Source organism: Ranitomeya variabilis, chromosome 8 (assembly GCF_051348905.1).
Source record: "Ranitomeya variabilis isolate aRanVar5 chromosome 8, aRanVar5.hap1, whole genome shotgun sequence".
Classification (NCBI taxonomy): Eukaryota; Metazoa; Chordata; class Amphibia; order Anura; family Dendrobatidae; genus Ranitomeya; species Ranitomeya variabilis.
The window spans coordinates 157,354,303-157,377,698 of NC_135239.1; the positions used below are offsets into that span (position 1 = coordinate 157,354,303).

General features: G+C 47.0%; 1 protein-coding gene across 3 annotated transcripts; it reads right to left on the reverse strand.

Annotated features, from left to right (window-relative positions):
- Positions 1-6,895: 6,895 nt before the first annotated feature.
- TOMM22 (translocase of outer mitochondrial membrane 22) lies at positions 6,896-18,038 on the reverse strand. Of its 3 annotated transcripts, XR_013218467.1 has the most exons (5): positions 17,805-17,999; positions 13,696-13,814; positions 10,372-10,489; positions 7,562-7,717; positions 6,896-7,514 (listed from the first exon to the last, which is right to left on the reverse strand). XR_013218467.1 is itself a non-coding variant. In XM_077276829.1 (4 exons), the coding sequence occupies exons 1-4, from the start codon at positions 17,892-17,894 to the stop codon at positions 7,655-7,657; spliced, it is 390 nt and encodes a 129-aa protein (XP_077132944.1). In that variant the 5' UTR covers positions 17,895-18,038; the 3' UTR covers positions 6,896-7,654. The 3 variants fall into 3 exon arrangements, 2 of the variants coding, with proteins under 2 accessions (XP_077132944.1, XP_077132945.1); XM_077276829.1 differs by having other exon boundaries at positions 6,896-7,717; positions 17,805-18,038; XM_077276830.1 differs by lacking the exon at positions 17,805-17,999 and adding an exon at positions 14,368-14,483 and having other exon boundaries at positions 6,896-7,717.
- Positions 18,039-23,396: the final 5,358 nt, after the last annotated feature.

Consider the following 23,396-nt stretch of genomic DNA (forward strand, 5'->3'; position numbering starts at 1 on the left):
CAGTTTTGTACATTCGAGAGACTGAAATTCTTGCCCATTCTTCCTTGGCAAACAGCTCGAGCTCAGTGAGGTTTGATGGAGATAGTTTGTGAACAGCAGTTTTCAGCTCTCTCCACAGATTCTCGATTGGATTGAGGTCTGGACTTTGATTTGGCCATTCTAACATCTGGATATGTTTATTTGTGAACCATTCAATTGTAGATTTTGCTTTGTTTGGGATCATTGTCTTGTTGGAAGACAAATCTCCATCCCAGTCTGAAGTCTTTTGCAGACTCCAACAGGTTTTCTTCAAGAATGGTCCTGTATTTGGCTCCTTCCATCTTCCCATCAATTTTAACCATCTTCTCTGTCCCTGCTGAATAAAAGCAGGCCCAAACCATGATGCTGCCACCACCATGTTTGACAGTGGGGATGGTGTGTTCAGGGTGATGAGCTGTGTTGCCTATACGCCAAATATATCGTTTGGCATTGTTGCCAAAAAGTTCGATTTTGGTTTCATCTGACCAGAGCACCTTCTTCTACATGTTTGGTGTGTCTCCCAGGTGGCTTGTTGCAAACTTTAAGCAACACTTTCTATGGATATCTTTGAGAAATGACTTTCTTCTTGCCACTCTTCCATAAAGGCCAGATTTGTGCAGTGTACAACTGATTGTTGTCCTATGGACAGACTGTCCCACCTTAGCTGTAGATCTCTGCAGTTCATCCATAGTGTTCATGGGCCTCTTGGCTGCATCTCTGATCAGTCTTCTCCTTGTTTGAGATGAAAGTTTAGAGGAACGGCCGGGTCCTGGTAGTTTTGCATTGTTATGATACTCCAACCATTTCAATATGATCGCTTGCACAGTGCTCCTTGGGATGTTTAAAGTTTTGGAAATCGTTTTGTATCCAAATCCGGCTTAAAACTGCTCTACAACAGTATCACAGACCTGCCTGTTTTGTTGCTTGGTCTTCATGATGCTCTCTGTGCTTCAAACAGAACCCTGAGACTTTCACAGAGCAGGTGCATTTATACGGAGACTTGATTACACACAGGTGGATTATATTTATTATCATTAGGCATTTAGGACAACATTGGATCATTCAGAGATCCACAATGAACTTCTGGAGTGAGTTTGTTGCACTGAAAGTATAGGGGCCAAATAATATTGCACGCCCCACTTTTCAGTTTTTGATTTTCCAAAATAATTTAAAATAGCCAATACATTTTGTTCAACTTCACAAGTGTGTTCCACTTGTTGATTCTTCACCAAGATTTACATTTGGTATCTGTTTGAAGCATGATATGTGGGAAAAGGTTGAAAAGTTCCAGGGAGCCGAATACTTTCGCAAGGCACTGTATCTGGCTTGACTTGTTCCAAACTGTATTTTGTTCTTTTTGCCATTCATGGTATTGATAACATCCTTCCCCACCACCACATTTCTGTATGTGACCACAGAAAAGACCAGACTATGTCCGAGCCGTGTCTTTGTCGCCAGTGAAGGGTTTCTTGATTTGAAGTCCTTGTCCAGTGGCTTCATTGTTGATTTGCTAATCGCTATCCTCTTAGACTTCCTCTGCCATCACTGTACCTTGTGATCATCGATCCGAGTAGGTTGAAATCCTTTAAAACTTCCAGTTCGTCACTGTTTATCTCGGATGAGATCCGGTTGTACCCGGCAGCAGTCAATATCTGTCGTCTTTGTCTTGAATAGCAGTCCCATGTTTGAGCTTTCCATCTTGACACTCCATAAGTCATTAATTCAATCAACACTTGTTGGATCGTCTGCGTATTTAAAATTGTTGATTATTCATCCAGCAGTTTTGAGTCCTTTGTTTTTGGCAAGTCCAAGCTTCCTCAAAATAGCTTCTGCATATACTGTAAATTGAAGAGCAATGGTGACCAGATGCAAGCGTGCCTGACGCCCCGCTCTACTTTGAACCACGCCGTGTTCCTTTCGGTTTGTTGCTTCTTGGTCGATGTGAAGGTTTCTAATGAAGCTGATCAGATGATTCGGCACACCCTTATTCATGGTTTTCCAAACTTTCTGGAGATCTACACCGTCAAAGGCTTTGCTGTAGTCAATGAAGCAAAAATAGATTTCCTTTTTGTATTCTTTAGCATTTTCTGTTATCCATCTAATGTTAGCAATTTCATCTCTTGTTTTTCTGCCTTGAAATTGGATGCTTGACTGATTAATGAGTTGATAAACTGATGTATTGTAATTCTTTGTAAAAGCTGACCTGTATTGTTTACTGATTCAAGATTTATCTGGTAAATCTAACACAAACTTTATGTAGCCTGGTTGGAGTTTTTCTCCTTTCTTTCCCCACTCTTTTCAATTATTCTGTCAGTATTACACATTATGTTCTGCCCACAGAGATGACTATTTTATAGTAACAAAAATAATGTAATATCTTTTTTACATTATCTTCATGGATATGTTTTGCCTTTTGTAAAATATGTTGTATTGAGTCATTCTCTACTATTACAATAGTTTATGATGCTGTAACAAGATAATGTATGACTTCTCACATATTTAAAAACAAAACCGGTCACTTCAGCAGCAGGAGAGACAGATATATTGTTTTTTTATGCAGCCGAGCATTTATTATTCTTGCTATATTTACCACATTGCTATCTTATTGATAGCCCCTACATATTGATTTCTGGTTTCAGCCTGGTCAATGTGTATTTACTATATGTTATACATTTTAAGGTCATGTAGTTTCTAAATTGCTATTTCATTCTACTTTTTTAAGCTAATGGTTTTAGTGACTCGCTTATGACTCTTTTGTAGCATTTTAGTGGCTTAATAGTTTACAAATCTATACATATTTACCTTGCACTTACGTACATTGTACTGTATCCTTCCGCTTGGTCTGCTGCAGCTTCCGCTGTGCAATCCCTGTTTTGTTTTGTCTATTTGCATATGTCAAACAAATTTATATTTTTCATATTTTCTCGTGGTCTATCCCATAACTTCTCTTATATGATGTATGTTTGTGGTAGGTGCTTGCTAGCAGTTGAACTATTCAATTTCATGCCTAGCAATTACAGAAACCATACTGACACACTAACCAACCATATAAAAACCTGATCCAAAACACTGATGGAACTTGGTCCGCCTTATTCACATGTGAGTCGAGAAATAATAAGTCTGAATAAGGCCTTATGGTTCTTTCACATTGTGTGTTATCACAAGTTCATTGATCCCATCGGGGCTCACGTCTGAATCCTCTCCCCCTCGCAGAATGGTATTGTCACATGTTTAATGCGACAGAGAGGAGCCAGAAGAAGACAGCATCTGATTTTTCCTACTCCTGCACTGATTAGAAGCACGTTGTCTTATTAAATTTCTTTTGGCAGTGCAAGGGTTAATCTGCTCTGTTGAGAGCGCCTGGAGTGTTAAGGCTCTCAGCTGTGCACTGTTAGCCATTCCCATCTCCTATATACATGTAATAAGGGTCCTGGCTAGCAATCAATGTCAGAGGTAGCTTTTGTTACATGACTGGAGGCTGTTAGTGGTTATTATTGGAGAAAGGCGTTTGGTGGATTTATCTGTGACACTGGCTAGGTTTTGAGTGTGTGATAATTCCCTTTCTTCTACATTGGTTTAACTCCATCCTCGTCTCCCCGGTGCATTCCTGTTACATACAGTATGTGAGTATATTTGTATGTTGGGTATTTTTCGTTACCCCTGTTCATATTACTTTGTTAGTCTGGCTGGTGTACTACTCCCCTCTTACTTGGGTAGGAAAGGGTACACACTGAAGGCTGATTCAAAAGCTAAGGCAAGGCATGTGGCCCCAGCATCTTCCCCATCAGAAGTAATCTGGGGAGCAGGGCGAGCTAGGACGCCCCTAGCATTAGGGACAGGGAAGCAGGCCCTGGTGCCAGGACACCCGACAAGTATGTTTTTACTGTGATAGAAAGGATCATTTTGTGGGCATGTGTCCTTCCCTATCTCACTTTAAACAGCCTCCAGAAAACTATGGAGCCTGGGTTGTGGGGAGGTTAGCAACCCGGTTGTACATATCTTCTACGTGCTGAAATCCATCTGGGCAAAAATAAGGTGGTTTTTCTGACTTTCTGGACAGTGGGGCGGGGTTTAACTTGATCAACGCTAAGTTCGTTCAGGTCCAGACCTATATCCATAATCGCCATCGACTCCACACCCTTGAGACAGTGGTAGTTTACTCAAGCTGTCCAGGTCTTGCATCTACTTTTAGGGGTCATGCACTCAGAAGGTATTGACTTATGTCCTAGGGATTCTGCCCTCTCCTGTGGTTCTTGGACTTCCTTGGCTCACTCTGCACAACCCTGTGGCAGATTCAGGAGGTGGTAAAGTGGAGTGAGTATTGTCAAGGACACTGCTTGGGCACCTGGCTTTCAAGAGTGGATACCCACTTAGTGCCTAAATACCTGTCTGACTTTGGGGATGTGTTCTCATAACATGAGTGCTAAGAACTTCCTCCCTATCGTCCTTATGACTGCGCCGTAAATCTTGTCCCTGGGACCAAGCTGCCAAAGAGCAGACTATATAATGTCTCGTCCAGAAAGGCAGGCCATGAAGGACTATATCGCAGAAAGTTTGAGGATGGTCTGATATGAACCTTTACCAATCAGATCACGGTCTGGGATCCGTATACACACCCTCTCCTCCTGAACCTCTTTAATCAGATTGTAGGAGCAAAATGGTTTTCTAAACGGGATCTGAGGGAGATATATAATCTTATTTGTATTAAAGAGGGGGGGGGATGAGTGGAAACCAGCTTTCAATACGCCTGAGGAACACTGAGAACCTTGTGATTCCATTTGGGTTGACGCATGCTTCTGCCATCTTTCAGCAGTTTAATGACATCTTTAGTCACATGGTAGGTAATTTTTTGTAATCTGTCTTGATGGCCTATAAATTTATTCACCTGACCTTGAGTCAAATCAGGTACACTTCATGCAAGTCGTACAGATAACCAGAGACAAATTATTTGTCAAACCAGAGAAATATGTTCTTGGTGGAGTAGATCCCTTTTCCTTTTCTAGGATGTGTTATCGTCCACTGGTTTTTGCATTAATCCAGTGAAATTCCAGGAGGTACTAGATTGGGATGGTACTGAGGATGTGAAGGTGTTAAAAAGAGTTTTTGGGTTTCGCCAACTACTGCCGTAAGTTCATCAAAAACTTTTTGGCATTGGCCAAACCTCTGACTGATATGACCAAGAAAGGGACAGCCTTTTCCCAATGGTCTAGTCCAGCCAGGGAGTGTTTTGCATCTGTACCGATTCTCATACAGTACATATGAGTACTGAAGGAGATAGAAGAAATTTTTGAACCACTCCATAATCTTTACAAATTCTTGGAGAACAGAAGTCCCAGAAGACTGGAGAAGAGCAAATGTTGTTCCTATCTTCAAAAAGGGGAAAAAGATGGACCCAGAGAACTATAGACTGGCGAGTCTGACTTCTATACCAGGAAAGATCTTTTAACAAATTATTAAACAACACTAGATGGTGGCCCGATTCTAACGTATCGGGTATTCTAGAATATGCATGTCCACGTAGTATATTGCACAGCCACATATGTAGTATACAGCACAGAGCCACGTAATATACAGAGTTAAAATAAAAAATAAACATATACTCACCCTCCGAAGGCCCGTTGAAGTCCTGGTCCTGTGCGCGGTGCAGGTGTCAGCTTCCGGTCCCAGGGTGTGATGACGTCGCGGTCACATGACCGTGACGACCGCAGGCGGCAGCTTCCGGTCTCAGGGTGTGATGACGTCACGGTCACATGACAGTGACGTCATGGTCACATGACAGTGACGTCATGGCAGATCCTTCTCGCGCAGGGCCTGTGATGACGTCGCGGTCACATGACCGTGACATCATGGAAGGTCCTTACTCGCAGGGCCAGTGATCACGTCGCGGTCACATGACCGTGACGTCATGGAAGGTCCTTCTGGCGTACCATCATTGGGACCGGAACCTGCCGCTTGCATGGAGCGGTCACCGTAGCGTCGCGAGGAGCGCGTAAGGCAGCAGATGGTGAGTATAGCAGGTTTTTTTGGTTTTTTTTAACATGACATTTTTACTATTGATTCTGCATAGGCAGCGTCAATAGTAAATAGTTGGGGACACAGGGTTAATAGCAGCGGTAATGGAGTGCGTAACACCTCAGCCCGTTACCGCTGCCATTAACCCTGTGAGCGGTGACTGGAGGGGAAGGGGAGTAGGGGAGGGACTAATCAGACTGTGCCCATCGCTGATTAGTCGCGGCAGCCATGACAGGCAGCTGCCGAGACCAATCAGCGACTTGGATTCCATGACAGACAGAAGCCGCGACCAATGAATATCCGTGACAGACAGAAAGACGGAAGTGACCCTTAGACAATTGTATAGTAGATGTGTGTAAGCACCTGGATAAAAATGAAGTGATTAACCAGTCAGCATGGGTTTGTAACCAAGTCATGTCAGACTAACTTAATTTCCTTCTAACGCATCGGTTACTCTAGAACTGCCCGGCGCTAGTGTCTTAAGTATTGGAACGAGATGTATTTAACTTGCCTCTCCCCTAAAAGCAACCTAATATTTCATATATGAAACACCTTAATGTATGGTTCTCATGTTTACATTGTTGTCTAGATATTGTACCCAATATAATATTAAAATTTGAGTTGAGATAGGCGAGAGGCAAGGTTGGGAGGGAACGATTGAGCATTTTATTCTTGTCAAACAATAAATGATGCAAAATGGTACTCTTTCTTGGGATTATACATTAAAAAATCATAATCAGCCATTTTGTAAAATGTAACGTTTGTTCAATATAAAATGTTTTGATTACGAGTACATTGCTTCAATCTGAATGAGACTCCAAGTAGATATATTAAGGGCCTACAACAGCAATAAAACAAATGAGAATTATCCGTCCTTCCAGGTTTAATAGTTTCAAAAATAAAATAGAACACACAAAAGCATGAAAACCGTTCCAACACAATCGTCTCTTCAGGTAAATGTCCTGCAGAATGAGGATGTTTGTGAAGTTATACAGGGATGGCTATAACCTTCTCCCCTGTGAAATATCGATGCCCCCTCCAGTGGGGTACTGGCATTATACAGCAGGTCTATTCAGCATTTGCAGAGAACAAACTACAGGGAATTTCTCTCCCAGGCACTGAGTACAAGTAAATTGTACAATCGCTGTTTGAATACTGCACAGCCAGTCACCTATTTGCAAGGAATTTTTTTTTTTCTCCATAATTTAAAAAAAAAAAAAAAAAAATTAAGCAAACATTTACATTTTATGAAGTTATTTTTTGTGGGGCAAACACTAAAATATTTACACCTTAAAGAAGTGAAAGGCACCTGCATAAAATCTATATACAACCTTTCATGACAAAATGTTGTATAAAGGAATGACTACATAGGAGTGCATCAGAAAAAAAAATACCATATGTCATGCTACCAAAGGTACCCTCGTCATTTATCAGTAACCAGCATGACCAAGAACTGCAAATTTCTATTTTCTCAGATGACAGCACTCTGGCTTGATGAAGACAGGGCATTCAGAGGACCAAAAGAGGCAGCCGGCTGAGGAGAGATCAGTCTTCTAATTTCTTGTTCTCATGGTCATCAAAATATGGGGGGGGTAAATCTCAAAATGCCTAAATGTTGTGGAAATTATACTTTTCCAGGGATTGGAGGGAGAGAACCAGACATCCCTGTTGATGGTCCTAGTAGAATCTAAGAGGGAAAAAAAACAAACATTTAAGTCAGTGACAAGCAAAACAGTACATTTATATTTTACTATATATTATAGACGATCGGTAACCAAGGGGACGGAACACAAAACATACTAAGTGCCGGGAGAAGAACAGGGATGTCCAACACCTTTCAGATAAGGTGATTACTAGTGATGAGCGAATATACTCATTACTCGAGATTTCTCGAGCATGCTCGGGGGTCCTCCGAGTATTTTTTTTAGTTCTCGGAGATTTCGTTTTTAGCGCCGCAGCTTAATGATTTACATCTGTTAGCCAGCATAAGTACATGTGGGGATTCCCTAGCAACCAGGCAACCCCCACATGTACCTATGCTGGCTAACAGATGTAAATAAATCAGCTGCGGCGCTAAAAACAAACTCCGAGCACTAAAAAATACTCGGAGGACACCCGAGTATGCTCGAGAAATCTTGATTAATGAGTATATTCGCTCATCACTAGTGATTACATGAGCAGAGCAGGCTGCTCTCCTTAATTTCAAGTATCTGTGAGAAAAACAGACTTAAGTGTGATAGTGACAACTAAGATTTCATATCTGGACAGGCAGTGTGGGGGACTTGCATCATAGAAGACTTGAGCTGATAGAAGTATTTGTAACGTGAAACAGCTAAACTCAGCTGTGCTGCCCCTTTCTCCACACTGACTGCTAGGACCTTATCTGAGAAGTCATCTGTGCATTACTCCCAGCAATTTCTAATCATGCAGGAGGTTAGACCAGGAGATTAAAGCTGTAAAATTACATCTCACACAGTCAGAAACCTGCTCTGAGCTAGTGTGTGTGTGTGTGTGTGTGTGTGTGTGTGTGTGTGTGTGTGTGTGTGTGTGTGTGTGTGTGTGTGTGTGTGTGTGTGTGTGTGTGTGTGTCTTTTTCTGCTGTCTATTGATATTGATGCCTGCTTATGATTGGTCAACATGACACGAGAAAAAGCACGCAAACTCAGTGAAGTCTCTGATAACACCCACTTGACATCATACAAATTGCTTGCACACAACATACATAAGGTTGATGGTGACACACTCAGTAATCAGGAGACCAGATAGAAGTGTTTGTGATGTGACACAGCTAAACTCATCTGCACTGCTCCTCACCCCACACAGACTCACGCAGGAGGTTAGACTTAAGGTACCTTCACACTAAGCGACGCTGCAGCGATACAGACAACGATGCCGATCGCTGCAGCGTCGCTGTTTAGTCGCTGTGTGGTCGATGGAGAGCTGTCACACAGACAGCTCTCCAGCGACCAACGATGCCGAAGTCCCCTGGTAACCAGAATAAACATCGGGTTACTAAGCGCAGGGCCGCGCTTAGTAACACGATGTTTACCCTGGTTACCAGCGTAAATGTAAAAAAAACAAACAGTACATACTCACCTTCTGATGTCTGTCACACGTCCCTTGCCGTCTCCTTCCCGCATTGACTGAGCGCCGGCTGTAAAGTGAAAGCAGAGCACAGCAGTGACGTCACCGCTGTGCTCTGTACGGCCGGCGCTCAGTCAGTGCGGGAAGGAGACGGCGAGGGACGTGTGACAGACATCAGAGGGTGAGTATGTACTGTTTGTTTTTTTACATTTACAATGGTAACCAGGGTAAACATCGGGTTACTAAGCGCGGCCCTGCGCTTAGTAACCCGATATTTACCCTGGTTACCACTGTAAAACATCGCTGGCATCGTTGCTTTGGCTGTCAAACACGACGATACACGCCGATCTGACGACCAAATAAAGTTCTGAACTTTCAGCAACGACCAGCGATATCACAGCAGGATCCAGATCGCTGCTGCGTGTCAAACACAACGATATCGCTATCCAGGACGCTGCAACGTCACGGATCGCTATCGTTATCGTTGTAAAGTCGCTTAGTGTGAAGGTACCTTTAGGCCGGTTTCACATTAGCGTTTTGAGGAGCTGCGGACTTCCTCTGTGAAGCCCCGCCCTCAGCCGCTAGCTCCACCTACTTCTGCATGCAGCCTGCGTACCTATCTTTAGCATTAGGTACGCAGGTCGTGCGGCTGTATGCGGATGCTTCCGCATGCGTCGTTTTGACGATGTGGCGACCAGCGTGGGACGCAGCTTGTAGCAATTTTTTTTTTCTTCGCATCGTCAAAACGACGCATGCGGAAGCATCCGCATACAGCCGCACGACCTGCGTACCTAATGCTAAAGAAAGGTACGCAGGCCGCATGCAGAAGTAGGCGCAGCTAGCAGCGGCCGAGGGCAAGGCTTCATGGAAGTCCGCAGCCCTCCGCAGCTCTTCAAAACGCTAGTGTGAAACTAGCCTAAGATTAGAGCGGTGTCGTTACATCTCACACACTGACAATCCTGTTCTACGCTATGGTGGGGGCATGTTCTTCTTTCCTTTGAGTGAATGAGGGATAGTAATATTTTTTACGTGTATCACAACTGATATTTTTTCAAAGGCCCTTACCCACACACCTTGGTCTCAGAACAAGAAAACGATAAAAAGAGCAAGTGTCTAGTAGTAGTGTTGCCATACTCCCGACTCAAGTGTTATAAATGCACACAAAATCATACCACTGTGCAGAGGATTGTGCGAGCAAGAATAACAATTCTTGCAGTTAAATGTGACATTATCGGTGTGTCTTTTTATATACATTACCTGTCTCTGTTGTAGCTGCTGCTGCTGTTCCATCTGCAATTTTTCTGTCTCAAACACTACTGGTAATACTAAAATCATGAATGAGGTGGTTCCTATCCATAATGCAGAGCGTGAAAAGCTGTGAAGAGCACACAGGAATCACTAAGCAAATAAGCAGTACAAGTGAACTGTAATTACAATGTTCTTCAACCTAAAGCTCCATTAAAGGGGTTATCCAGATATAAAACATTCATGACTGATCCTTCAGACAAATCATCATTATCACATCAGTGGAGTCCATAATCTAGAGCCACTTATTAGCTGGTATCACCTCTGATGGCAGCAGGATGGAAACACAGAGAAGGCGAAACAGCACAACGGTTTATTGTTTAGTTGCTGATGCCGGGTACTGCAGATCAGCTGTTATATCAATTAACAGTTAATCAGATGACTCGACATCCCCTTTAATCACATCATGGCATTCATTTAACTTATAGACCGGGTTATAAACATAAAACTGATGTCTTTGACAAATGCCTCAGCATCGGTCGCCTTTAAAAGGTCCTAAGTAAAAAATCTTGTGTTAAAAACCATTTGCATCTTGATCACCAAGGATGAAGTTTACTATTCAGTTTACCAGAGCGTTCCCACACAATAATGGATACTTCTATACCAGGCACTCGCTTGTGAGCAGATCTTTAAACAGGACCTATCACTTGGGATATATACATTGTAAAAATCCCTAAACTCCCCTGATTTGGTCACGGTTTTCCGTTCAGTTCCATGTCCTCATATTTAAAGGGAACCTGTCAGCAGGCTATAAGATATGGCCACTGCCTTTCAGGGACTATCTACAGCATTCTAGATAATGCGGTCCGGTCCGATGGATGTTGCAGGTCCTGGTCCGGCGCCTCCCATCTTCTTGTGATGCCACCCTCCTGTTGCTTCACAGGCTCCCCAGCATCACGCTCCTGCACAGGCGTACTTATCTGCACTGTTGAGGGAAGAGTAAAGTACTGCAGTGAGCAGGCAACGAGGAGAGGTCAGAGGCCCGACGCCTGCGCACTGCAGTACTTTACCCTGCCCTCAACAGTGCAGAGAAGTACGCCTGTGCAGGAGCGTGATGCTGGGGAGCGATGAAGCAACAGGAGGGCGGTGATAAGAAGATGGAAGGCGCCGGACCTGCGACACCAATCAGACTGGACCGTACAGGACCGCCTGTGAGTATAATTAAACTTATTTTTCTTATCTTCCAGGTCGGGTTGGGGGCTTATATGCAGCATTATAGAATGCTGTAGATAAGCCCTGAAAGGTGGTGGCCTTATATTATATCGGCCAAACCTGGTGACAGGTTCGCTTTAACTCTTCTCTAACGAAGTGTGCCTTCACCTCTCCCCCTCACACGATGCCAATCACAGCTGATCTAGCAGTTTATCACACAGGGAGGGAGAAGTAAAAGCGTACAACCCGGAGAAGACTGAAGAAACCAGTAGGACTGCAAAGCAGAGATGTCACATACTGTACTACAAGAGCAACAAATGTGCAAATCTCTGCAATGAAGCAACACAGCACACAACTGAGAAAAAGCTGCAGAATCGGGAAAGCTCAGGGGTTTTTACAAGGTATTTAACAATTTTCTCTTTTTTTTTTTTGACAGGTCCTATTAACTGACATACAGCTCTGGCAAAAATTAAGAGACCACCATATCAAAACCCTGTCATGGGCAGCCCAATCCCCAGACCAGAACCCCATTGAAAACCTCTGGAATGTACCGTATATACTCAAGTATAAGCCAAAATTTTCAGCCTATTATTTAGGCTAAAAGTGCCCCCCTCGGCTTATACTCGAGTTATTGTCCCAGGGGGTCGACGGGGGGAGGGGGAGCGGCAGCTGTCACATCATACTCACCTGCTCCTGATGCGGTCTCTGCCCATCCCTGCTTCTCCGATGGTCTCCGGCGCCTGCAGCTCTTCCTGTGTTCAGCGGTCAAGTGGTACCGCTCATTAAAGTAATGAATATGGATGCGACTTCACTCCCATAGGTGTGGAGCGCATATTCATTACTTTAATGAGTGGTACCATGCGACCGCTGAACACAGGAACAATTAGCCAGCGCGTGCCGGAGACCATCGGAGAAGCAGGGACCGCGCCAGGAGGGTGAGTATGACGGGGAGGGTGAGCCATGCAATATTCACCTGTCCCCGTTCCACCGCCACGCTGTGTCTTTTGTGTCCTCTGGCTGTGACGTTCAGGTCAGAGGGCGTGCTGACGTGGTTAGTGCGTGCCCTCTGCCTGAACAGTCACTGCAGAGACCCGGAAGACACAGCGGAGTGCGGCAGTGGGACAGGGACAGCTGAAAATCGCAATTGTCGGGTACCTGAGCCAGCGGCGACACCAGCACCTGGCTCCCAGCAACGAGAGGTGGGTATGTTTTTTTGTTTTTTTTTTAAATCGCAGCAGCATACGGGGCATACTATTCTATGGAGCATCTTATGGGGCCATCAACGTTTGTGCAGCATTATATGGGGCATAATATTCTATGGCGCATCTTATGGGGCCCATCATGAACTGTATGGAGCATTATATGGGGCTCCTGATTCAATATGGATATTAAAAAACATTTAATCTACTGATGTCTCAATTAATGTTATTTTATTGGTATCTATTTTTATTTTTGAAATTTACCAGTAGCTGCTGCATTTTACACCCTAGGCTTATACTCGAGTCATTAAGTTTTCCCAGTTTTTTTGTGGCAAAATTAGGGGTCTCTGCTTATACTTGAGTATATACGGTAATCAAGAGGATGATGGATAGTCACAAGCCATCAAACAAAGAACTGCTTACATTTTTGCGCCAGGAGCAGTGTGAAAGACTGGTGGAAAGCATGCCAAGACGCATGAAAGCTGTGATTAAAAATCATGGTTATTCCACAAAATACTGATTTCTCAACTCTTCCTGAGTTAAAACATTAGTATTGCTGTTTATAAATGATTATGAACTTGTTTCCTTTGCATTATTTGAGGTCTGAAAGCACTGTTTATTTTTTTATTTTTACCATTTCTCCTTTTCAGGAAAAAAAAATCAAAATTTCTTGCTTGGAACTTTGGAGACATGTTATCAGAAGTTTATTAAAAAGAACAAATTACATTTTACTCAAAAATATACCTATAAAGAGAAAAATCAGACAAACTGAACATTTTGCAGTGGTCTCTTGATTTTTTGCCACCAGAGATGTATATGGGTTCATATACAAAATAAAAAGACAATCAGTTCATCTATAACTATTTTTCTCTTTTTTGAGCAATGTGCCTTATTAAATCAGAATCCAGGTGAATTAATTACTGACCTATAAAAATTTTTGGCAGCACAAACGGAGAAGTCAAACGTCACTCCTGCAGCACTTCGTAGACTGCCTGGAAACATCTCTGTCAGGCCCCATATCCTTTCTGATAGCGTCTCGTCCAGCTAGATAAAGACACACAAATCAGTGAAACAGACTATTTTCTGAAATCCAGCCCAACATTATAGATATGGAGCTAATTAATAAATTCATCAAACCAGTTGAAACCAATCTGGCCTGCAGCAATCACAGTATAGTTTTAGTATTTGTCTTTCAAACGGTTTAACAAACAAATGCGGATTTATACAATCGCAAAAATAATGAACATGTTGCTTCTTTTTCCGGAATGCGGTTTTTTTGCGGAAAAAAAAGCAACATTTGCACAAAAAATGCAGAATGCAGTCTAAATGATAGGATGCATAATGTATGGGTTTTATGTGGTATTATAGTGTTTTTATTGGGGAAATCCACAAAAAAAAAAACCTCAAAAATTCCTGAAGAAATCCTGACGTGTGCACATACCCTAACAGACACAATCATGGCCCACTATGTCCACAGCACATGGTGGCCTGAAAATACCATCAAGTCTTAAGAAATAGGGTTTATAGTATATATATTTTTTAAGAAATTGCTCAGGTTGCTATAAACCGCCCCCCGCCCCAGCAATGCTCAACTCACTGATTGCATGCAGCTCCCATTCTGACACTGCCCGACTACAGTCATGCTGTTCTTGTGGCTGGACATCATCGTTATAGTCAGGTAGTACAGACCGATGGCAGCGGTATTTTATTTATTTAATCTGTGCATTTAAGAAAAAAAAATTCTTCTTTAAAAACAGCCTCTTTGAAGGGGGAATTCTGCTCAAATTACACAGTATTTAATTTATAGCTCATTCAGACATCAGTGATTTTTCTCGTACGTAGAAAAACTGACCAGTTTTTAACAGATGTCCACCTGTTTGGTCAGTTTATCATTTTTTTAACATCAGTTTTATCAAAATAAATAAATAAATAAATATATATATATATATATATATATATATATATATATATATACACATACATATATACATACACACACACACTTTTCACTATTTGATCAGAAAAGCAATATATTTATTAATGAGAAAAGGTGGACACATGAATGGCATCTGGGTGCTGAATGATTTTTTCATAACTTCTTAAAGGGATTGTCCACTGCAGAGCCAACCCCTTCTCCTTCCTCATGTTTGGTCTTGTTAAAATAAAGACCTCTATGCGCCCTCCCGTGTTGGCACTGTCCTAGCGAAGTCGGCACTCGCGTCCCCAGGGCTCACGCGAGGTTGTGACGTTACACGAGCTCTGCACCCAATCAGCGCTGTCCTCCCCTGCCTTCAGACAAATCCAACATCAACAGGAAATCATGGCTGCGGCTGCACAGAGTTTGTCTTGATGTTCGATATGTCTGAAAGTGCGAGAAGCCAGCGCCAATTAGATGCAGGGCTCGTGTGCCATAACCTCATGTGAGCCCCGGGAACACGAGAGCCGACAGTGCTGGCAACGAACGTGAGTAGAAGTGTTTTTATTATAACGGGGCCAAGCATGAGGAATGAGAGGAATGACAGCCCCTGCAAGAACTCTAACCATGACACCACATCGGGGCTGAAGCGGTGGGCCGGCCTTTGCTTTCTGTTATATCGCAGCCCGGGGGGTCACATGTTCTCATGTTATTTATTCATGAATTATTTCACTATTTCTCATCCGCATACTGTCACCTGCTGGGTACAATTATATACCTGATCTATACTTATTAATTCACCATTTCCAATCCTATATTTTTGCCGTGACCTCCGCACTGGTGGTAATTTATTTTACATAATATTGCTGATTTTTGTGGCGCTAATTAGGTGTGCGATACATTTCACACCCCCACTGGTAAGTTTGATCCGTGAATTGGACACCTCTCCCTGTTTTGGCTGTAAACATACCCGGATGTGTGAACAGCGGCACACGCCGCGAGCTCGGCCTCCGGCACACGCCGCGAGCTCGGCCTCCGGCACACGCCGCGAGCTCGGCCTCCGGCACACGCCGCGAGCTCGGCCTCCGGCACACGCCGCGAGCTCGGCCTCCGGCACACGCCGCGAGCTCGGCCTCCGGCACACGCCGCGAGCTCGGCCTCCGGCACACGCCGCGAGCTCGGCCTCCGGCACACGCCGCGAGCTCGGCCTCCGGCACACGCCGCGAGCTCGGCCTCCGGCACACGCCGCGAGCTCGGCCTCCGGCACACGCCGCGAGCTCGGCCTCCGGCACACGCCGCGAGCTCGGCCTCCGGCACACGCCGCGAGCTCGGCCTCCGGCACACGCCGCGAGCTCGGCCTCCGGCACACGCCGCGAGCTCGGCCTCCGGCACACGCCGCGAGCTCGGCCTCCGGCACACGCCGCGAGCTCGGCCTCCGGCACACGCCGCGAGCTCGGCCTCCGGCACACGCCGCGAGCTCGGCCTCCGGCACACGCCGCGAGCTCGGCCTCCGGCACACGCCGCGAGCTCGGCCTCCGGCACACGCCGCGAGCTCGGCCTCCGGCACACGCCGCGAGCTCGGCCTCCGGCACACGCCGCGAGCTCGGCCTCCGGCACACGCCGCGAGCTCGGCCTCCGGCACACGCCGCGAGCTCGGCCTCCGGCACACGCCGCGAGCTCGGCCTCCGGCACACGCCGCGAGCTCGGCCTCCGGCACACGCCGCGAGCTCGGCCTCCGGCACACGCCGCGAGCTCGGCCTCCGGCACACGCCGCGAGCTCGGCCTCCGGCACACGCCGCGAGCTCGGCCTCCGGCACACGCCGCGAGCTCGGCCTCCGGCACACGCCGCGAGCTCGGCCTCCGGCACACGCCGCGAGCTCGGCCTCCGGCACACGCCGCGAGCTCGGCCTCCGGCACACGCCGCGAGCTCGGCCTCCGGCACACGCCGCGAGCTCGGCCTCCGGCACACGCCGCGAGCTCGGCCTCCGGCACACGCCGCGAGCTCGGCCTCCGGCACACGCCGCGAGCTCGGCCTCCGGCACACGCCGCGAGCTCGGCCTCCGGCACACGCCGCGAGCTCGGCCTCCGGCACACGCCGCGAGCTCGGCCTCCGGCACACGCCGCGAGCTCGGCCTCCGGCACACGCCGCGAGCTCGGCCTCCGGCACACGCCGCGAGCTCGGCCTCCGGCACACGCCGCGAGCTCGGCCTCCGGCACACGCCGCGAGCTCGGCCTCCGGCACACGCCGCGAGCTCGGCCTCCGGCACACGCCGCGAGCTCGGCCTCCGGCACACGCCGCGAGCTCGGCCTCCGGCACACGCCGCGAGCTCGGCCTCCGGCACACGCCGCGAGCTCGGCCTCCGGCACACGCCGCGAGCTCGGCCTCCGGCACACGCCGCGAGCTCGGCCTCCGGCACACGCCGCGAGCTCGGCCTCCGGCACACGCCGCGAGCTCGGCCTCCGGCACACGCCGCGAGCTCGGCCTCCGGCACACGCCGCGAGCTCGGCCTCCGGCACACGCCGCGAGCTCGGCCTCCGGCACACGCCGCGAGCTCGGCCTCCGGCACACGCCGCGAGCTCGGCCTCCGGCACACGCCGCGAGCTCGGCCTCCGGCACACGCCGCGAGCTCGGCCTCCGGCACACGCCGCGAGCTCGGCCTCCGGCACACGCCGCGAGCTCGGCCTCCGGCACACGCCGCGAGCTCGGCCTCCGGCACACGCCGCGAGCTCGGCCTCCGGCACACGCCGCGAGCTCGGCCTCCGGCACACGCCGCGAGCTCGGCCTCCGGCACACGCCGCGAGCTCGGCCTCCGGCACACGCCGCGAGCTCGGCCTCTATAAGACGTATGAGAGAAGTCACCCTCTGAGGCCGGAGTCCTGCACTAACCATGTGATCACTGAGGAGTCACTGCCATATCCAGGTCTCTGCAGCCAGTGGAGGAGGACTATGGCCAACAGGTGCTGGAGCCACCTGCCCACTCCGGTATATGGGCCCTATAACATGGCAGCGATCAGGGTGGCCGCCAGTAACAGACCGCACTGTCAGGGTGGCCGCCAGTAACAGACCGCACTGTCAGAATGGCTCACACCGCGGTCTGCCGCACCCGCCTAATAATCACCTCCTCGTCATCCTCTTCCTCCTCCTCGGTGTCCGGGTTCCTAGCTCCGATGAGCGCGGTTTCCAGGGGCAGCTCAGACGGGGAGGACATGTCTTCTCAACGTGCGGGAACACTCAGGGGTCACACCACCGGAACTACGTCACCGGAAACAAAAACCGGCACAACACTATAGAGAGTACCGGCGTGAGCAGTAAAATAGCGGCTGCCACCTAGTGGCGAGCTCAGGATCTGCATGCCGGACAATAAATAAGCTGGAAAAGTGAATTAGTGCAATGTATGGGGGAGGCGGTCAGGAGCTGGAGGAAGGGCAGTGCCTAGAGCACGTGGTTATAAGACGGTCTGATAACTAGAAATAGTTCAGACTTTAATAATAATCTTTATTTTTATGAAGCGCTAACATATTCCACAGCACTTTACAGTTTGCACACATTATCATCGCTGTCCCTGATGGGGCTCACAATCTAAATTCCCTATCAGTATGTCTTTGGAATGTGGGAGGAAACCGGAGAACCCGGAGGAAACCCACACAAACACGGCGAGAACATACAAACTCCTTGCATTCATAACATCAGTGATTATAATCCATTCCGGGCCACAATCACACGAAGAAATGTAGAGAGCGGCACTGCGCTCCCACTATACAGTGCTTACACCAGGTTACCAGAGGTGATGTGCTGGTGATCAGGGACTGGGTGACTGGCTCCACATCTGACCGCCGACCTCCAGCTTTCTCTGAATCGTTCTACCTTCTTTTCAGCCACGTTCACACACTGAGTATTTGGTCAGGTTTTGATGTTGCAGATTTTCTGCATAATTTCTTCACTGCTTATTGCACTTTTTCACATGTGATTTTTTTGTCTCTTGTAATGCGATGTTTTAAATAAAGCTGCTTTGTTTTTGATACTTCTTGGTATTTGACTTTGGCAAAGTGTTACTGGTAGGCCGGGGTCACACTTGGGAGTGTGATGCGAGAAACTCGCCCGAGTCTTTTACATCAATACCCTGCAACGCCGCCGGCACTCGGGACCAGAGCGTTCAGCTGTATGTATTTCTATGCAGCCGCACCCTCCGTTCCTGAGTGCCGGCAGCAGCGCCGGGTATTGATGTGTGTTTCTCGCATCACACTCGCAAGTGTGACCCCGGCCATACAATCATGTGCGGATTACTTGCATTTTCGCTGTACAAAGGCACTAAAAACGCATGTACCTGCAGATTTTCCACAATAATACAAGTCTATGGGGAAAATCCACACAGAAAACTCTGTATACCCACAAGAGTCTGAGGGGCAACGTTTCTCCTTAAGGAGAGTGACATACCAGCTCTGGCTTGTCAAGGTAAGGAGGCTTATTCGCCGTGCAATGCTCCTCTGGGAAATGTAATATGCAAATTGCCTCTTCAGAGAAAAAGAGGACTTAACTCTATAGCGCCACCTGTTGGAAGTAGCGATCCTACAAGTCACAATTAACCCTTTAACGAGTCGTGCAATATGACTTAGGATAAACGCCAAATCAGTATCTCAATTCACACTTCCAACAGGTGGCGCTATAGAGTTTAAGTCCTCTTTTTTTCTGAAGAGGCAATTTGCATATTATACCCACAAGAGAAATTGACCCGTTGTGGATTTGGCTCCCGCCCCACAGGTCAGGTTACTCTGAGTAAATAAGAAGTGCAGAGGGGAGGAGATCTCTAGAAATCCCATCATCCACTGTGCTGGAACTGTAAGACGCAGCAGCGCCTTGGATGCAGCAAAAATATGCAGGGTCAAAAACGCATCGTGAGCACACAGCCTTAAGCCACGTTCACGTTATCATTTTTATCTCTATGACGCCGACATAGTCAGCAGCACTTTACAATTTTAGGCCCCTTCACACATCTGTTTTTTTTGGTCTTTATGCGGTTCATTTTTTAAGGATCGCAAATACAGAAATACTCACACCCATTGTATTCAATGGTAGTGCACACGTCAGGTTTTTCACTCGGACTGTGTGCTCGTGTGAAAAACCCGCAGACATCCTTTTTTTTTCCTCGCTGCACAGAGGAAATGCATGCCGCACATGTGCGAACGTTCTCATGCTGCGAGCGGTGATGTCAGTAAGGTTACAGCAGTTCACAGCTGGTGATCACACAGAGGGTACCACGAAAACCACCGGTTGTGACCTAGTACGTCCGAGGTCAGAACCCCCGCTTTGATGCGGGCTCCGGCAGTGAGCCCGCATCAAAGCCGGGACATGTCAGCTGTTTTGAACAGCTGACATGTGCCCGTAATAGGCGCGGGCAGAATCGCGATCTGCCCGCGCCTATTAACTAGTTAAATGCCGCTGTCAAACGCAGACAGCGGCATTTAACTACCGCTTCCGGCCGGAAATGAGCGCATCGCCGACCCTTGTCACATGATCGGGGTCAGCGATGCTTCTGCAGAGTAACCATAGAGGTCCTTGAGACCTCTATGGTTACTGATCTCCGGTAGCTGTGAGCGCCACCCTGTGGTCGGCGCTCATAGCACACCTGTATTTCTGCTGCATAGCAGCGATCTGATGATCGCTGCTAAGTAGCAGAGCCGATCGCGTTGTGCCAGCTCCTAGCCTCCTATTGAATGCTATTGCCTATGCTATTGAAGCATGGCAAAAGTAAAAAAAAATGTGAAAAAAATAAAAAAAATATAAAAAGTTTAAATCACCCCCCTTTCGCCCCATTCAAAATAAATCAATTAAAAAAAAATCAAACCTACACATATTTGGTATCGCCGCGTTCAGAATTGCCCAATCTATCAATAAAAAACAGCATTAACCTGATCGCTAAACAGCGTAGCGAGAAAAAAAATTAGAAACGCCAGAATTACGTTTTTTTGGTCACCGCGACATTGCATTAAAATGCAATAACGGGCGATCAAAAGAACTTATCGGCACCGAAATGGTATCATTAAAAACGCCAGCTCGGCACGCAAAAAATAAGCCCTCAACAGAACCCAGATCATGAAAATTGGATACGCTATGGGTATTGGAAAATAGCGCAATTTTTATTTATTTTATTTTTTTTTTTAGCAAAGTTTGGAATTTTTTTTCACCACTTAGATAAAAAATAACCTAGTCATGTTAGGTGTCTATGAACTCGTACTGACCTGGAGAATCATAATGGCAGGTCAGTTTTAGCATTTAGTGAACCTAGCAAAAAAGCCAAACAAAAAACAAGTGTGGGACTGCACTTTTTTTTTGCAATTTCACCGCACTTGGAAATTTTTTTCCCGTTTTCTAGTACCCGACATGGTAAAACCAATGGTGTCGTTCAAAAGTACAACTCGTCCCACAAAAAATAAGCCCTCACATGGCCATATTGACGGAAAAATAAAAAAAGTTATGGCTCTGGGAAGGAGGGGAGTGAAAAACGAACACGGAAAAACGAAAAATCCCAAGGTCATGAAGGGGTTAATGATGTAATCGCTCATCAATGCCGCTGGTTCTCACTCTGCTCTCATTGTGTTTCAGTGGCTGTGTTGAGCGGTCACATTACTTGTCGAGGTTCGTCGTGGGACCCCCTTGTTATGGACTTATGGCAGACCCTGGCTGAACTCATATGAACTCGAGCGTGGGAACTTTTCAGAAAAGTTCCCAGGCTCGAGTTCATGAGTTCATCCAGCAGAGGGCGCATCACCGCGACTCGAGGTAACAACAGTACATTCCCCTGCATTCCATTTATTCGCAAAGTTTTACAGACAGGAGCACAGCTGCATTAGCAGAGCTCCTGGGTGTAAAATGATTTAACCCCTGCAGATGGATTTACAGCGTGGGACAAGACTGAACGACGGAAGGTATGGAATACAGGGCTGTGGAGTCGGAGTTCATTTTGGTTGGAGTCGGAGTCGGTAGAAATGTACCGACTCCAGCTTTAAAAAAAAAATGTACCGTATTTTCCGGCGTACAAGACGACTTTTTAACCCCTGAAAATCTTCTTAAAAGTCGGGGGTCGTCTTGTACGCCGGGAATCGCCTTGTACGCCGGGTGTATATGGTGGGTGGGGGGGGGGGAGTGATCCTGATGACGACGAGGGGGCGTCTCACAGGAAAGTGAGTATCCCCCATTACCTTATCATAGCGCTGCAGCGTGGGGTCTCTGTGCTGGGAGCGGCGGCTGCTGTGCTGTGCTGTGGCGGCTCCTCTTCTGCAGTGTGGGGCCTCTGGTGCTGTGGGGCGGTGGCGGCGGTGGCGTATCTTCATGCAGTCGGGGCTCCTCCGGCATCTCAAAGCCTAGAAGCCCCGCCGGCAACTCCATCGGTGTAATGCGCTGGCCTCCGGGAAAATGGCCGCTGCTTAGATTCAGATCTCGTGTCCCGAGATTTCGGGACGAGATCTGAATCTGAGCATGCACAGCCCCCAGCGGCCGGGCCACCGCATCGCACCTATTGAGCTGCCTCCGGGAAAATGGCCGCTGCTCAGATTCAGATCTCGTCTCCCGAGATCTCGGGACGAGATCTGAATCTGAGCAGCGGCCATTTTCCCGGAGGCCACCTGACCGCATTGTACCGATGGAGTTGCCGGCGGGGCTTCCAGGCTGAGATGCCGGAGGAGCCCCGACTGCATGAAGATACGCCGCCGCCACTGCCCCACAGCACCAGAGACCCCACACTGCAGAAGAGGAGCCGCCACAGCACAGCAGCCGCCGCTCCCAGCACAGAGACCCCACGCTGCAGCGCTATGATAAGGTAATGGGGGATACTCACTTTCCTGTGAGACGCCCCCTCGTCCTCATCAGGATCACTCCCCCCCCCCCCAAAAGGCACATATTCACCGGCCCTATAAGACGACATACGGTGTATAAGAAGACCCCCAACTTTTAAGAAGATTTTATTTTTTAACTGGTAAAGTTGGGGGGTAGTCTTATACGCCCAGTCGTCTTATACGCCGGAAAATACGGTATTAATATTTCGTAATTGAACTTTCATATGAATTTTATAAATGTTACTCAAATATATATGTTCTATCAAACTATGAACAACAGTGATAAGCAGTTCTGCTGGAGATAGAGACATTTCTTGTGTGTCACTGTTCTCCACTGCCCTTATCTAATCTTATACTTGGTTAACCTCATGGTGCCCCAACCTCCCTACTTACAATGTATGAAACTGAAAGTGAAAATGTGTTGCAAATTCTTAGTAGTAAAGATCCTCCTCTAGACTAGATGTTTACTAGGTGTGCGTCTTCCAAGCATCTCACAGCTGCTACTCAGAAGAGGAAGACTGTAAGAAGTATTATCCTTTCAACAAACTAACAAACTTTGCATCAGTTAACTGTGAGTACATGAGGAATAACAGTATTACTGACCACTATATCAGTTGTACGACCTGGCAATAATTTTGTACAATTGTTTTTAGGAAAAAAAATTGTCATTTGGATTGTGAATGGATAATTAAAAACCTGAGAATGTCAAAGAAGCGTCACATTAAATCAGCTGTATTTGAACATTTCACCATCACTCAAGATAGAGAACATTATGTCTGTCAGTGTATGACAAATGATCCAGACGAAAACAAATGCTGTGAAGCCAAGATAAGTGCATATTCAGGCAAAGATAAAAATGCTCCTACCAGAGCTTCTAATCT

Coding starts and splice junctions, on each gene's coding strand:
- TOMM22 (XM_077276829.1), bottom strand. CDS start 17,894: ATGTCCTCCCCGTCTGAGCTGCCCCTGGAAACCGCGCTCATCGGAGCT. Junction 13,815..17,804: donor AGGAAGAGGATGACGAGGAG/GTGATTATTAGG, acceptor GTCTTTATCTAG/CTGGACGAGACGCTATCAGA. Junction 10,490..13,695: donor GCTGCCAAAAATTTTTATAG/GTCAGTAATTAA, acceptor TGCTCTTCACAG/CTTTTCACGCTCTGCATTAT.